The sequence below is a fragment of the Syngnathoides biaculeatus genome, chromosome 4 (assembly GCF_019802595.1).
Source record: "Syngnathoides biaculeatus isolate LvHL_M chromosome 4, ASM1980259v1, whole genome shotgun sequence".
NCBI classification, from domain to species: Eukaryota; Metazoa; Chordata; class Actinopteri; order Syngnathiformes; family Syngnathidae; genus Syngnathoides; species Syngnathoides biaculeatus.
The window spans coordinates 31,517,500-31,533,930 of NC_084643.1; the positions used below are offsets into that span (position 1 = coordinate 31,517,500).

Consider the following 16,431-nt stretch of genomic DNA (forward strand, 5'->3'; position numbering starts at 1 on the left):
ACACTCCTATGAAGTGGCCTCATAACTGCGTCGGAGCCCGCGGAACGTGCCAAATGGGGGAACATGCTTGGGTTTCACATTCCCGCCCGCACTACTTGACGTCTCCATAGACGACTGCCATGCCAAATGTTGGCTTGGGGGTGGGGGGGAGGGGATACCTAGTGGGGGTCGTTCGGCCCCATTTGTTCTGGACTTGTGTGCTTGTTTTGGGTCCGCTCTCTTACGCTGGCACTTTCGGCGCTTGGAGGATGGCCAGGAGGGCCAGTGGATCCTGTGGGATTTGTCGTGTTGAATTCCTTTCAAGTGAATCTGCGCAGGCTCGGTTGCGCGGTGAAAAGACAAAGCCCTGAAGTTTTTGACCCGAGTCCAAGATTTGATTTAAACTTTGAAAGGATTCTCTCCAATTTAGATTAAACATTTCTTTTTGTCAGAGGTCATGCTTTTCGGTGAAGTCGCAGAGACTGATGGTCTCAACAAAAGCAGATTGTAATGATCTTTCTGGGTGTGTGTACATAAGTTACCTGGATATTATGGCAGCTCATTAAGTACTCCTTCTTTTCTTTGGTACACCTGGCACCCAGACAGTGGAAAGAAACCCCCGGGCCAAAACATTTCGTCTCGAAGTTAAAGAAGTAATGACGTTTTGTTGGATATTTGCTTGGACACTCACCAGGACACTCAACTCGTGGAAAGCAGATCAGGGGTTTCCAAGAAACTTGATACATAATTTAAATAAGAAGAGCAGTTCTTTTCGGCTTACGAGGAGAAGGAGTGCGATGATCGTTACAGCCGGGTTTTCCAAAATGGGTTGGGGATCAATTTCTATTGGGTTGTTTGTACTTTATTATCACGTAGGCATGTAATATTTGATCCATGATTGTGGTCTCTTGTGTTCTCCAAAATACAGTGATTATAAAAAGTCTACACACCCCTCCTCCATTGCTATTTGTTCATGATGTAAAAAGTGGGACCAAGATAACTCAATGGAAAAAATGAAACAGCATAAAATGTTTTTTTTTGGTTGGATGAAAGAAAGATTAATTTTGTTTTGTTTTTGTTTTTTTTGGGGGTGGGGGCATAATTACAAAAGTGGGCGGCATGGTGTTTCAGCTGGTAAAGCGTTGTCCTCACAGTTCTGAGGTCCCGGGTTCAATCCCGGACCCGCCTGTGTGGGGTTTGCATGTTCTCCCCGTGCCTGTGTGGGTTTTCTCAGAGCACTCTGGTTTCCTCCCACATCCCAAAAACATGCAACATTAATTGTACACTATAAATTGCCCCTCGGTGTGATTGTGAGTGCGGCTGTTTGTCTCGATGTTCCCTGCGATTGGCCGGCAACCAGTTCCAGGTGTACCCGCCTCCTGCCCATTGACAGCTGGGATAGACTCCAGCATTCCCTGCGACCCTCATGAGGATAAGCGGTGAAGAAAATGGATGGCTGGAACTATATATGATATTTTGAGTTCCAAGCATAGTCACGTAACAACTTGAATTCATATCTCAAGGCACCACTGTCCTGTGAAGAACACAGATCAGCCCAAGAGGAGGTGTGTGTATCCGGATGAAACCCGCGACCCTCGTGAGGATAAGCGGCAAAGAAAATGAATAGATGGATAATTACAAAAGGTATGTTTTGTAACAACATCTCTCATCACCAAAACAACACCGTACCTACACTGAAGCATAGTATTGGCAGTGACAGTATTGGCGGCTGCTTTTCTTCCGATGGAACTGGGGCCTTAGTGGAAGAAATTCTGAACCGTTCCAAATAGCAGTAACTATTAGCACAAAAGATCCAGACTTCGACGAGAAAACAAAAAAGAGAAAAATGTCAGGAAAAGCATGCTAGAACAGCTGAATGTTATTTGGGGTTAATCAGAGGGACTTTTAATGATGGCGGGGGTGCACTGACTCCCATTTAATGAGTTTGAATGTTTTTTATTTTATTCTGAAGGCAGCCACATGCCCAGTTACAAGACGGTTTGCGAACGTGTGCAACCATTTTATTTCATGTTTGTTTTACTTCCCCTATCAAAAAGATTAAAGGTGTTTTTCAATTGAGTTATACATATGAGAGGTCACATTAATGGTGGAAAAATGCACTCTTTTTTTATCCTAAAAAAATGGATGTTTGAATGTGGGTGTGTGAATAGGCATTGAACTTCGAGATTGGATATTTTGCCAGAAATGGAATGCTTAACCTCTCAATATTATCCATTTATTTTATGAAACATTTGTGGTTTGCAAGCTGTGGTGTTTTTTTTAAATTAAACTAAGAGTGAAACATTTCTTCTTGCAACACACTTCCGATCTTAATGGTCATCGATGTTTGAGTAATTTCTCCTTTTGAACTCCCTCCTTGTTCTACAGAACAAATTAGGACATCTGATTCCTCTGATCAGAATGTGTCATCTCCGACTATCAGATTGAATTTTGCTGAGAAAAAAAAACTACATTATTTGGTTAGGAAATCAAGTTCAAGCTTCTTGAATTCCACCTTTCTTTATAAATATGACGGGATGTTAAAAAAGGAAGAAAATACAATGTAGGCTCCCTTGGTGCGACTTTTGGAGGTTTTAAAATGTCCCACTGTGGTTCAACCATTCCCGGATCAAGCGTGAATCTTACTATTTGATGAATTGCTTATTTGACCTCATGTCCGTCATTATTACAGCTGACGTTATAATTTGGAGCGGAAATGCTTTTCAATGTTTTTTCCCCCATTCTTCATTTGGACTCCAGATGATAGGAGACGCTTTGCGGTCTCTGACAGTTCTCCCACCAAATTCTTTGACTTGGCCTCGACTCACAGTATTTTAATGAGTTTTTATTTTAGTCGTGAATCCTGGCTCGTCGGAAATGTGCTTTCAGAAAACACCCGATCCGCGTGTTGTTTTGAGATGGTCTTAAGGTATTCTTACACAACAAAGTTCAACGGACTGTGTTAATAAGGGTCAGCATGGCTGGTGCGCTCTTGACATGATGGATGACTTTAATCACACTGATTAAAGAACACCCTTACACTCACACACACTATTCATAACTCTTTGTTTGACATTCACCCCGTTTAGTTTGATCACGTAGAAGGGACACTTTAAATTTTCGGTTTATAACTGATTTAAAAAGTACTCACAGATGCCAGGTTTGTTGCATGCAAATGTCCCAAAAGCGAGGGCTAAAGTACGATTTGCACTCGTCTATTTCTCACTCGTAGCCTCCCTGGCGTCAGCTACCGTACAGAAAAACTTGTAACCGCTTACGCGTCCTTCTGCAGTTCCAAGCCGAACAGAACAGCGGAAATCTGCGGAAGAGGACGGAACACGTAGAGCCAAATTAACAGGCAGACATGAGGAAGGAAATGAATGCTTAATCTTGCTTGGTTCTGTTCCAAATAACTTATCACTTGCCGTTATCACAGCTTTGAAATCCCTAAGAGGAAGCAATTTGAACGGATGGTTCCTGCAAAGTCATTTCCTGTATTTGTGTATTTCTGCATCGCGACGGGACGCCGCTGTTCAATCACTGATAAGATCCACACGACACATAAGTAAAACAGTCCTGTGTACGAAATTGAATTGAATTTAACTGAATAAAGTAACAATGCCGTGTTTCCTGATGTTAACATTACAGAATATATGTGCGTGAATGAGAGGGGTGGAGGGGGAAGAGTGAGGCGACAAGGAGAAGAGATAGCGAGGCTGGACGACTTCAAATACTTGGGGTCAACAATCCAGAGCAATAACTGAATGTGGTAAGGAAGTGAAGAAACGGCTCCAAGCAGGTTAGAACAGCTGGCAAGGTGTCTGGTGTGCTATGTGACAGAAGAGTCAGTGCTGACGAAACAATAGGAAGCAGAACTGGTTGTAGCAGAAATGAAGATGCTGAGGTTCTCGCTCGGTGTGAGCAGGTTCGATAGGATTAGAAATGAGCTCATTAGAGGGACAGCCAAAGTTGGATGTTTTGGAGACAAGGTTCGAGAGAGCAGAGTTCAATGGTTTGGACATGTCCAGGGGCCAGAGAGTGAGTATATTGGTAGAAGGGTGCTGAGGATGGAGCTGCCAGGCAAACGAGCAAAAGGACGACCAAAGAAAAGGTTGATGGATGTTGTGAAGTAAGACATGAGGACAGTGGGTGTTCGAGAGGAGGATGCACGAGATACGCTTAGATGGAAAAAGATAACACACTGTGGCAACCCCTAATCAGGACAAGCCAAAAGGAAAAGAAGATGTATTTATGCCCATGGCTTAATTGGATTTTTAGCAACAACTTCGACTTTAGTTCTCAGAGTATCGACGTTCAGTTTTTAGTTCAGCACATCTGGTTTATCCACAGAGGTATTGGCAAGGACCGAAGTAATGGAAGATTCCATCATCTCTCAGTTCCCGGTATAACTTCGGGATGAGAGTTTTGGAGTCAGTCGACGGCCATTTGTAGAGTTTTTTTCTTGCTTCAAAAACTGATTTCACCCTAGCTGCAGTATTTGGTTTGGTTCTGCAGTAATTCCCAGCTAGTTATCTGTGAGAGACTATCAGGGCTGCCCCAAGAAGTATTCCACTTATTATTCTGAAAAGGATTGTTTTCCATCTTTGTTCATCTATCTCTGCCAATAACGTATAGGGACAGGCAGAACAATGAAATGATTTTCCGTTAGACAACACAAGGTACAAAATCACCGCGTATCCACCTGTTGCCTTTCATCCAACATAAGTCACGGCTTCCTGTTACATTACTGTTCCACTCCCAATTTCTATTGCTAATCAAATGACAATTCTCTGTTGATGAATTAATTGACCGTCGTAGTACGTTTAAGTACAGATCAGTCTACTATACAGTGGGGCCTTGAGATACAAGTGACTCATGTTGTTGTTTTTTTTTTTTTTTTTTTTTTTGAGAAGCAAGCCGTCATCCGGATGAGTTTTTGCTTTGACTTGCTAGCAAGGACATGACATAAATCTTATATGGTGGCAGTGAACTGAAGTCACTTCACAATGAGCACTGCTTTGGAAAAATGTGAACAGTTCTTTGGCAAACAAGGCTTCAAGTTGTTTATTGCCTCTCCCAGTTGACATTTACTGTCAAACTAAATATAAAACAGAATAACACATTGTATATTTAAAACAACCTCGTATCTTAACCTCTCTGTCTTCTAATGCTAAATCTGCTTGAAGGTGAACATTGTGCGACTGACAAAGAACACACATTAGCTGACTTCTTGTCTAATGAGCACAACTCGGATTGATGACATTATTATGTGAAGCTGAAGTTTGCTCATGAGGTCATATACATACTGTCACTGTCCAGTTGTTTGTTTTTTTTTTTTGTTTTTTTTTGGGGGGGTGGGCTATAGCACCCATCATGTTTAATTACAGTAACTTTGTAATGTACAGGGTGTTTTAGGCCAATCGGCTATAGAGTACGACCCCCTGCCCCTATTCGTCCTTTCTACTGAGGTTCCACTGTACACTTTTGTGCAAAAGACCCATCGAGTGGTATAGAAAACAAAGTTTCAGCACTGGATTAGTGTACTAGCCATTGAAAAGTCCAATTTCCATAATATGTCCTTTAGGTCTGTTTTTTGAAATGTGCACCATTCCTCACAAAGCTTTCTGGAGTATTCAAATGAAAGAAACTCGTTTAACTTGAGTCTCCTTCTTTGCCTTAAAAGCACTTGAAACGGCGGCCGTGTTGATGTTTGGAAATCTTCTTCCGACCCTCTCCGAGGTTTCGTTCTTTGTGCTGAAGGGACTCGCGAGGTATTGAGTTCCCAGTATCCATCATTTTGGACGAGTAGGGACCTTGGAGGAGCGCCAGCAGCGTCTCCGCTAGCCAGCCGTAACTGACATTGAGTGCATTGTTTGCAGCGGCAAGCTCGGTTCTGTGGCCTAAAGGTACATTCCAGAGATCAGAAACACAAACAGTCTTTGTGCCCTCATTGCTCTCTTTCCCCGACTCCCTCATCCACATCAAGTCTCCGCGGCTAAACGGCCTCCTCCGGCTCGTGTGTCAACATGTGGGCTATCGTTTTACTCTCATCGCATAGACAGGCGCACACAAGCGTACACAGTCGTTTGTCATTTGGATGGTGACAATGTCGGCCTCTTCCAGGGGAACTGTGAAATCAAAACAGCTTCTAAAACAAACACTCTTCGTGTTTTATTGACCTTTTTTAAAAGGGAAACCAAAGAAGAATCTTTTGAAATTAAAGGGATCTCATTTTGTTGGGAAATTTCATTTTTGTTGCTCCTAGTTTTTAAATGTGTATTTTTGTAGGGATCCTCTACGATGAAAATTGAAATATTCAAACGCTTGCCTCACGGTTCTGTTTCTGACACTATTGTCAAACAAATGAGATGTTGAGTTTTGACTGGGAATGTTTCAAATTTGAATGAGGTCAAACTAAACAATCTCCATAAGTAGCACTCCCGCTGTCTTTATTAACAGACAATGACATTTCTGGCGGCACGGTGGATCAGATGGAAAGCGTTGGCCTCACAGTTCTGACATCCCAGATTAAATACTGGGCCCGCCTGTGTGGAGTTTGCATGTTCTCCCCGTGCCTGCGTGGGTTTTCTCCGGGCACTCTGGTTTCCTCCCACATCCCAAAAGCATGCAACATTAATTGGACAATCTAAATTGCCCTTAGGTGTGATTGTAATTGCGGCTGTTTGTCTCAATGTGCCAAGCGATTGGAGGGTGTACCCCGCCTCCTGCCCGTTGACAACTGGGATTGGCTCCAGCACTCTCCGCAACTCTTGTGAGGATACGCGGCGAAGAAAATGGATGGATGGATGGATGGATGGATAATGATATTTCTAGGTGCATCCCACATATAAATTACATTTGTGACTCTAAATGTGCATTTGTCTTTTCTATTATAAATGTGTCATGTAAATTAATCTTTGAAATGATAAATATAGATGTTGGGCTGTTGCTCTTTACTTGACACCTTCAGATTTCAGATAGGAAACAAAGATTTCAGGAAAAAGCCTACTAGAATATCAGAATTTTATTTGGATTTTATCAGGGGCACTTGAAATGGGGGCCAGTGTCCTGACTCCCATGGGGTGTGTATAATTGAACTGCGATTGGTTCATTCTGAACAATTATATTCCAAATGCACCCCCATAATCTCAGTTATTGTTTTTACTCATCCTCTGAAAAGTACTTATATTTTTTAAATCAATTGAGTTGTCACAATAATGGTTAAAAAAAAGTGTTTCAGTTAGTTTTCATGGTCTCATTGTTTTATATCACTGAAATATAGCATTTGAACATGGGTGTGCAGACTTTTTCTACCCATTGTAGCTACTTCATTCATTATAAGAAAATAAGTATGACTCCTTTGCTAACAAACAAGCTATTCTGTGTTGTACAACTGACGCATCCTTGCTTATATAACCCGATGTAACAATAGCAGCGAGCCTAATAAGCGATTGATGGAAGGGATATGCTTCACCACAATGAATTAATAAATTTGCACTCTGCACAACAGGATGTGGATGATTAAATCATTGCGTGATGCAGGTGCAGAGTCTGGTGGACAGCAACGCATTTTCTGTGTATTTGACAATCATCCACTGTTGTTCTATTAAAGTCAAGTTCTGTTTTTTGGGACGAGCAGGATTTTGATTTCACTTACAATGTCATCTCATTTCAAAGGCCTTCACCAAAACAGAAAAACTCATGCAATGTACCCAAAACAACATATAATGGTCACAATGTCTGGCACAAAATCATTAAAAAAACCCATCTACCTCTACAATGAGACTCTTAGATATGCAGTATATTAGTTTTGTGTTTATTATTGTATGCGTAGTAGTAGAGAACTGTCCGCCAATCAACAAACTCCACTAAATACAGTGATGAAAATAACTACTAGATTGAATGTGAACAATTTGTAACTTTTTGGAGCCCCTTCCCCCCGAAAAATTTTTAAAAGTCAGGTGGCAAAGATGTAATAGCAGTTCCTGCCTCCTGATGCCTAAACACACAAATTATGAACTACAGAACCTCCGAAAACATATTAAGATCCTGTATGACAATGATAAATGGATAATTATTCCTTAAACAATGTTTCAAAGAAAAGGGAAACGTGTATTTCTGTTTCAAACCGCTTGTTTTTGGCTGATGGAAATGGCCGTCCTCTGACCCCAGAATATTCTGGCTTCTGTTCCTAGCGTTTAATATGTTTCTGTACGATAAGTTAGTATGATCATTTTGTTTTCCCATTTCACTGTTTCAAAGACCAACAGGAAGTGTACAAATGTGGTGGTAAGGCAGACAGTCCAAAGGACTCCCCTGCTTATCCTCACGAGGGTCGGGGGTTGTACTGTAGCCAGTTCCATCTGTCATCAGGCAGGGTACGCGGGTGCGTTTTGCATTTCGGCAATGGATATGCAAGACTATTTTTGTGTTTTGAAAATTGCCCTTAAAGGGCAACAGGTGCGTGTTTCTGCAGGCAAATGTGTCAGTACTGTTTCAAACTCCTTCTTAAATCGTTACCGCTGCGGGATAGCAAATAAAGACATTTGTGGTATACATCTGCACTTTCACATTTTCAAGATTCCAACCATTCCTATCATTCCCCTTGATTTGACATCAACTGTAAATCTAAAATCCATTTTACCAGAAACCAAATAGTGTCCGTGTGCACAACTACATTAAACGTTAGAATTGAATTGAATACTTTATTGCACGATTATTTGTGGGGCTGGGGGCATCTTGAGAACGTCTGGTTCTAAGGAGCAGTGGTGACCTTAGCCCAAGTTTTGTTGTTGTTCAGCCCTCCTCCTCCTCCTCCTTCTGGGCCAAACGCCCGCCCTCCACACGTCAAAGCCACAACAAGAGGGGCCAACCAATGAGCTGCTGCGGGCTTCGGAGTGAAGAGGGGCCGGGGAACTCGCACACAACATGCCCAAAGGCGAGGGAGCCCTGGACCACTTTGCCACCTATAAGTCTTGTTGTTTTGCCTTCCACCTTTGCACAAGTTTGTTTGCGCGCAGACGGGATCGGACGCGATCCACTTGGAGGACTTTTTGGTGCGGGACTTGAGTTTCTTTTGCTTTCTTTCTGTTTTTTTGTTCGCCGAGATCCGGGCGGAGGTGGCGGAGAGGAAAGTGGGGGTTGCAATGGAGCGCTGAGACGGGATTATTTGCCCGTGAAAAAAAAAAAACAACAACAAAGTCCTGCAAACAACTTTGGGCGTCTCGTGTTGGGGATAAATGGGCACGCCGAGTGTCGACGGAGCCCGGATCCCTTGGCAGCCTGTTGAACGGGCTGAGGTTTTCGGATTAACCTTCTTGGAAGTTGGCGTTCAAGTTTGCCTCATGACTCTGCTGTGAGTTTTAGCGTCCACCAGCAAGTCCACCAGCTCCACCACCACCACCACCACCGCCGCCGCCGCCGCCGCCGCCACCACCATGGCACGCTCAGGCGCGCTGGCACGGACCCTCTGTGGCTCCCTGGGCCCACTAACGTGCGTGCTTTTGACCGTGGCGTGCTTGTCCGCCGCCTCTCCGCCCCACGGCCGCAGACTCATCTGCTGGCAGGCCATCCTCAACTGCCAAACGGAGCCCGAGTGCAATTACGCGTACGATCACTACATGCGCGCTTGCGGGCCGGTGCTGAGCGGGGTCAGGAAGAAGTGCCCCAGTCACTGCATCTCATCCCTGGTGCAACTCAACTTGACCCGCAACGGACCCGCGCTGGAGGATTGCAGCTGCGGCCACGACCCGGTGTGCTCGCGCACCAAGCGGGCCATCGAGCCCTGCTTGCCCCGGACTACCAGCACGGGTTGCACGGAGGCCCGGCGCCAGTGCGAGCGCGACCAGCAGTGCAGCTCCACCATGCGCGACTATTTGCACCACTGCGGCAAACTTTTCAGCGGCGCCGTGTGCACCAACGCGTGCCGCAACGTGATCGCCAACATGCGCAAAATCCCCAAGGGCCAGCAGCTGGACACTTGCGTGTGCGACGGGACCGAGAGGGCCATCTGCGAGTTCGTCAAGAGCAGCATGAAGAGCTTGTGCTTCGACGCGCCGGAGAGGGCGGAGAGCAGCGGCTGGCACGACGGCGACGACCCGGAGGACGACGAGGACTACCCCGACTCGGTCTACAGGGAAGAGCCGGAGAGTGGAGCCTCTCTGCCGCAGGGCCGCCGGGTTTTGATCCTGCTGCTGGCCTCCTTTTTGGCTCTTTTGCCCCTCTATTGATCACCACCCTTCTGTCGATAGTTGGAGGACTGCATGGACGTTTGAATAAAGACCTTAGCGGATTATATTTCCTATGCAATTTTTTTCTTCTACTTTTGTAGTTCACACTCACCAGATGCTCGACTCATACGTGATAAAAACTAAATGAGGTTGTTCTACTTTTCACACGGAGCCTGTGGCGGTGTTTAAATCCACATAATGCTGTGCACTGCCATTTTTTTTTCTAAAATTGTTTTGAAAAAGATGTTAAAAAAGTTATTTTTATATGACTGACTGTTGCCTTTATGGGGGCATATGATTTACAAGTATTTAATGCTGGAATATAAAATACAACGACTTGTAAATAGCAGAAGGGTTAAAGAGGATATAATTTATTACACGCCAACTAGTCACATCCAAATGTTCTTGTGAATAAAAGACTGCGAATTCCAGCTTTAAAGGGAAGTTATCACCTGTATTGTCTTGTACATTGTATATATGTGTATAGCCAATATAGTTTTTTTTTTCTTCGCTTCCAGAGAATCGTCTATGGTGCAGGCTATGTGCTGATTTATTGACTGTGTGTAGCCTAAAGAACGAAATGTCTAAGTCCACTGTATGGTTGCCTTAATGATACACTTTTATAGAAGGCATAAAGGAAAACTTGAATACTTCATCCTTGAGCGTGACTTTTTTTTTTTTTTGAGGTGACAGAATGTGTCTTTCTGTAGATTCCTTTGACATCGTGTGTCACAGAGTTGGCACGATCGCTCCCTTTTTTTTTTTTTTTGTTGACTGATAGCCTAATGACCCACTAGGTCTTAATTTAGCTGGCCGTTGTCAAATGCAACCGTCACCGTAAATCAACAAAAACACCCGTGTGAGCCCGTCCACTGCCCTCTCGTATCAGCCTTGACGAATTTGCAGTGTTCTTTAAGAAAGTAAGTCAGGATTGAAGTATCTTGGAAATGTGTGTAATTACAGTCATTGTAAAACCTGTGGGCTACATATATGGAACTTTATCAATCCATTTTTTGGAGCACTTAGCCCTCATTGAGGTCACGGGTGAGCTGAGTCAGCTGACTTTAGGTGAGAGGCGGGTACACCCTGGACTGGTTGTCAGCCAATCACAGGGCAGATCTAGACAAACATTTTCTGAGTCACTTATCCTCAAAAGGGTCATGGGAGTGCTGGAGCCTATCCCAGCTGTCATCGGGCGGGAGGCGGGGCAGACCCTGAGTTGGTTGCCAGCCAATCGCAGGGCAATTTATTGTCCAATTAATGCATGTTTTTGTGACGTGGGAGGAAACCGGAGAGCCTGGAGAAAACCCACGCAGGCATGGGGAGGACATGCGAATTCCACACAGGCGGGGGCAGGATTTGAACCCAGGTACTCAGAACTGTGAGGCCAACGCGCTAAACAGTTGCATCGCCGTGCCGCCTCTAGACAAACATTTACACACATTTGTGTACTGAACCCATGCTCCCAGCACAGTGAAACGCTACACTATCAGTGTACAGCAATGCACTACAAAATCAGTAATCCAATGCCAACGTAATGGGAAATTAGACAAAGCAGCCATAAATACTCACATTGACGCCAATAGAAGTTTTATTTTTCAATGCACAAATAATGTGCATTTATTCAGAATGTGGAAGGAAGAACCTGAAATTTTTGGGCAGGAAGGTTGAGACAAGAACTAGGATCCGTTTATATGCAAGGCAGACATGCTAACCACTAGGTTGCCGTCCTAAATGTTAGCCTCAAAGGCGAATTGACCAAGTCATTTTTTAATGTTTTCAGAAAACAAGAAAAAACACAACAAATTCAAGTCCAGTTGCCATGAGGTAACATTTTTGGACTAATATGACCTAGATTAATGAGTATATGCAGACTTTAAGAAAAAAACACAATGTATAAAAAGGACACATTGATAATTTTTAATGATATTGTGAGGATAAGTGAAAAAATGATTTACTGACAATAAAGTATTACAGCAAGTCCAAAAACATTCAAATCACAAATACTACTGAGATTTAATGTTTAACATTTATCCGATTCTTGCATCATCAGCCCTCTGAGGACTTTATAAAAACTGAAATGCCCCCTTATAGAAAAAAAAAAAAGTTCCCCCACCCTGTTAAGAAGGTTTATTAGGGCGACTGATGTCACCTTGCGGGAATCTACAGTAGGGGTCACCAATTGTTCCAAAAATAGCTTGCCAGTGATTGGTCATTGCGATTTTCTAGGAATGTTGGAGAATTGATTATTTCGAAATATAGCCACTTGGCAGATATGTTGATATTTTTTTTCTACATTGGGAAATTGTTATAGATAATTATTATGAAAGGTCATTAATATGATAGCATTCAACTACCTAGAGATGAATATCATGAATAGAAATAACAAATTTCAATTAAAACTAAATTATTTCAGAAGTGCGGATTAAACTAATGGTCCTCATCATTACCCAAGAAGTAGTTATTAAATTCAATCAGGTTAATGACCACTGATTGACGGTATATGCAAACTGGAGTTTCATTCTTCTTTCAATCAATGCCCTATTGTTACTTCATGAACCATATTTTAAAAATGCACCTTTTGAGTGTTTACAGGCATTTATACAGTTGTTTGTTAGTCAATGATTTGCTGCAAAATGTTTTATTTAGCGGGAGGGAGGGGTGGTCGAGGGCTCTCGAGCTGAATGGATGGAGGAGAAGTCGAGTGGCATCTTTGTCATGGAAATGTTAAGCACATAATAGTTGAGCGGGACAATGGCGAGGCACTTCATTCTTTCAGGCCGGCTTGACACCTCTGGAGAGGCAAGCGGCAGGGAAGCATGTGGGAACGATCTTGCCGCTGCTGCCGCCGCCGCCGGGCTCCCGGCTTCTCCCCTGCGCTGCGAAAACGGGGGGAAATCCTGGCAAGAGATGCCTTTGTGAAATGATCTTTTCCATGAGTAATTGCTGCTTCTGGCCCCCATTATGGGGCGCAACAAAAACCAAGCCAGAAAAAGGCCAGTTTTCGTCACCAATGTGCTCTTTATTGTCCGCCAATGTTGTGTCCCTCAAAGATGCCAAAATGCCCAGAAAGTCCCCTCACAAAAACTTTCACCAGTGTCGTGCAGTATCAGCGTGTAGTCCGCTTTGCAGCGTTCCAGCGGGAGAAAGGCTCAGGAGCCCAGCATGTCCTCCCCCTCCTCTTTCATTCTCCTCCTCGTCCTTGTCTTTCTTTTGCCTCTCACACTCGCACAGCCAGGTTTGGCACTTTTGGGGGGTGGGGGGCACACCATTCACTTAATAATATTCATTCATTCATTTTCCAAGTCGCTTATCCTCATGAGGGTCGCGGGAATGCTGGAGCCTATCCCAGATGTCATCGGGCAGGAGGCGGGGTGAACCCTGAACTGGTTCCCGGCCAATGGCAGGGCACATGGAGACAAACAAAAGTCGCACTCTCAATCGCACCTACGGACAATTTTGAGTCTCCAGTTAATGCATTTCTTTGGGAAGTGGGAGGAAACCCACCGAGGCACTGGGAGAACACACAAACTCCACACAGGCGGCACCGGTATTTCAACACCGGTCCTCAGAACTGTGAGGCCAACACCCTAACCAGTTGTACCACCGTGTCGCCACTTAATAATATGAAGAGTGTCTTCTTTTAATTCTTCTTTTCCTTCCGGCTTGTCCCGTTAGGGGTCACCACAGCGTGTCATGTAGGATGAACGCATATTTGTTTGGCAGTTTTACGCCGGATGCCTTTCCTGACACAATCCCTCTGTATCTATCCAGGGAGAGAAGCTTACAGCGCCTGGTATTCCCAGGAGGTCTCCCATCCGAGTACTAACCAGGGCCAAACCCGCTTAGCTTCCAAGATCTGACGAAATCAGGCGTTCTCGGGTAGCATGGCCGTAAGCTGTAATATGAAGAATGTAAATGAATGAATACAGAAAAAGGAACCCCCCCAACCCCCCCAAAAAAATCTGGCTATTGTCATGAAAATTAAAATGTGAAGAAAACAAACATGCAGGATGGTAAAAAATTTGGGAAAAGTTACTGTTAGGGAGATAACAAGCAATTTATTTAGGTAACATTTATATGGTTGGGGGAGAAAAGTCAACCTAAAAATCAGCTGTGACGGGACGCCCCCAAAAAAGAACACAATTTTTTGCCTAGAGCAAATGTTTATGCTGCCATAACCAATGTTTTACTGGGTCATTTTTGGCAAGCAGACACACTGTTGGGTCACTCATAAACATTGCAAAAAACAACAGAGGAGACTCTGGAAGTGATATTTAAGACACTCATCGATGTGTAATGTACACAAAACATGATGTATGAGTGAACAGAATGGTACTTAGCACTTTTTTTTTTAACTTAAAATGGTTGTCGCTTGTGCAATAATGCTAATTCTGAATGCTAACTGTTTAGCAATGGGTGATTTTGTTGTCCCATACACTCAGTACTAATGTGCATTTTAAGGATAGAAGTTCAGCCCTCAGTCACAAGTATAAAATGCATATTAATAGTTAAGACAAAAAAAAGTGGGCTTCTGGGGGAAATTACTAATCGCGTACCGTAATTTCTCGGGTATAATGCATCCTGATGTATAATTCGCACCCCCGATGTCGACCTAAAAAATCAGGAAAAGCCTTCTACCAATGTACAATGCGCACCACCAATTTGCTGCTACCCATATGCTCAAAATATTGGGAATTATCTGTATTTAGATTTTGTTAGGTTTGTACTTTAATTTTTTTCAAAAATGATACAACAATCATTAATAATAATCATTGTGTATGTGCTGATGTAACCATCATATATTCTCGGGACAGGCCACAGGACATACTTGTCCTGGTCCCTGTAATTGTCAGGACAGAATCCCTCAACCAACTAAAATACATGCTCAATGATGGCATAACATTTTATTAATACTGTTGATAACACATACTACAGTATAATGCGCTCTATTAGCTTTTTGAAAATGTTTTTGGAAAAATGTACGGATTATTTTTGAGAAATTTTGGTACTTAAATTATTATCATCATTTCTAAAAAGATTAGATCGTGACAACCCTACATTTTATATCACAAAAACTTGGCATTTTGAACGGGTGTGTAGACTTTATATCCACTCTATGTTATGATTGTTTGTATTGGTTGAGTGAAGCCACACCAAATAGTTTTTAAAACCAACATACAGTACACACACAATGTTGTGCAGTGGTCGTTCTGGGATTCATGTAGCAACTCTCTCAATTTGTATTCCATCTCTTTCCTGTTCCATAAAATATTTTTGACATCAGCTTTTTTTGCTTTCGGCCTCCCGACGACCAAAATGACCCACACTTCACCCCCGTGCGGATCTCCTCACCTCCAGCACAGGACTGGACAGGACGATGTTTACAAAACCACAGTGGTCTCTCGCCGCCGATGCTGCGGTCAGAAACCACATGCAGCCTGCTTCTAATAAAAAAACTTTAATAATTCCAGCGGCCATTTTGTCAAGCGGGACTGAGCCGAAAATCATGTTTTCATTTGGATCCTACCTCAATAAGTTTGCCCGAGGACAAGGCAAAAATAATTACATCGACTTTATTACTCATAGGGATACTCTACCACATGGAATGTTTAACCTTAGCCCCACTTTTCCTTGCAGTGTTTTCACTTAATTCTTGGCATCTGTTTGGGGTGACGTTTTTTTCCCCCCTTGTTGAGGTAAATGAAAAACTGACATGGAATGTGATCTCAGCAGGAGCTTTCGCCCCCCCCCCTCCCCCTCCCTCTGAAAAACTCCAAAGTGTTTCAGTTTGTTCTGTAAAGATGATTCCTGCGTACACAGTTGCATATTTAGTTTCAGGGGCACTCTGCGATAATCCAAGAAATGGTCAGAGCTTTCAAACAAAAACTCTGGTTCTGGTGTGGTTTTTTTTCCATGCTCTGATTTTTATAGGAAGTGTAAATGTAAAATGAAAATGTGGAATTTCAATTATATTTTTTGAAAAAAAATCCTGAAGAGTAAACCATCATGATGTCACGAGAGCTCAGTTCAGCCAGTATCAAAGGATTAACTCTCTGTGGCACATATTCCACAAGAAGGTCCAGTTTCAACAGGGACTGGATTAAGAGATGAAGAACAAGAATAATATACAGTTTAATGAAAGGTATGTGACATTCACGGTCACAGGTGTCAAACTCAAGGCTTGGGTGCTACAGCCAGTGCTACATAATTTTTCATGGCC

General features: G+C 43.2%; 1 protein-coding gene and 1 pseudogene across 10 annotated transcripts in view; one reads left to right on the plus strand and one right to left on the minus strand.

Moving 5' to 3' along the window:
* gas1a (growth arrest-specific 1a) overlaps positions 1–16,431 on the plus strand; it is a 97,894-nt gene that overhangs the window by 48,159 nt on the left and 33,304 nt on the right. The window contains exons 3-4 of one of the 10 annotated variants that reach the window (XM_061815947.1): positions 1,503–1,623; positions 8,780–10,863. The exons of 7 other annotated variants lie outside the window; for them this stretch is intronic. In XM_061815947.1, coding sequence (XP_061671931.1) covers positions 9,417–10,208 — 792 coding nt within the window. In that variant the 5' untranslated portion in view covers positions 1,503–1,623; positions 8,780–9,416 and the 3' untranslated portion in view covers positions 10,209–10,863. Of the gene's footprint in view, positions 1–1,502; positions 1,624–8,779; positions 10,864–16,431 lie in introns of those variants that run through there. 2 more of the 10 variants (XR_009794460.1, XM_061815948.1) reach the window with 2 other exon arrangements.
* On the minus strand, positions 13,990–14,107 carry LOC133500114 (5S ribosomal RNA; annotated as a pseudogene).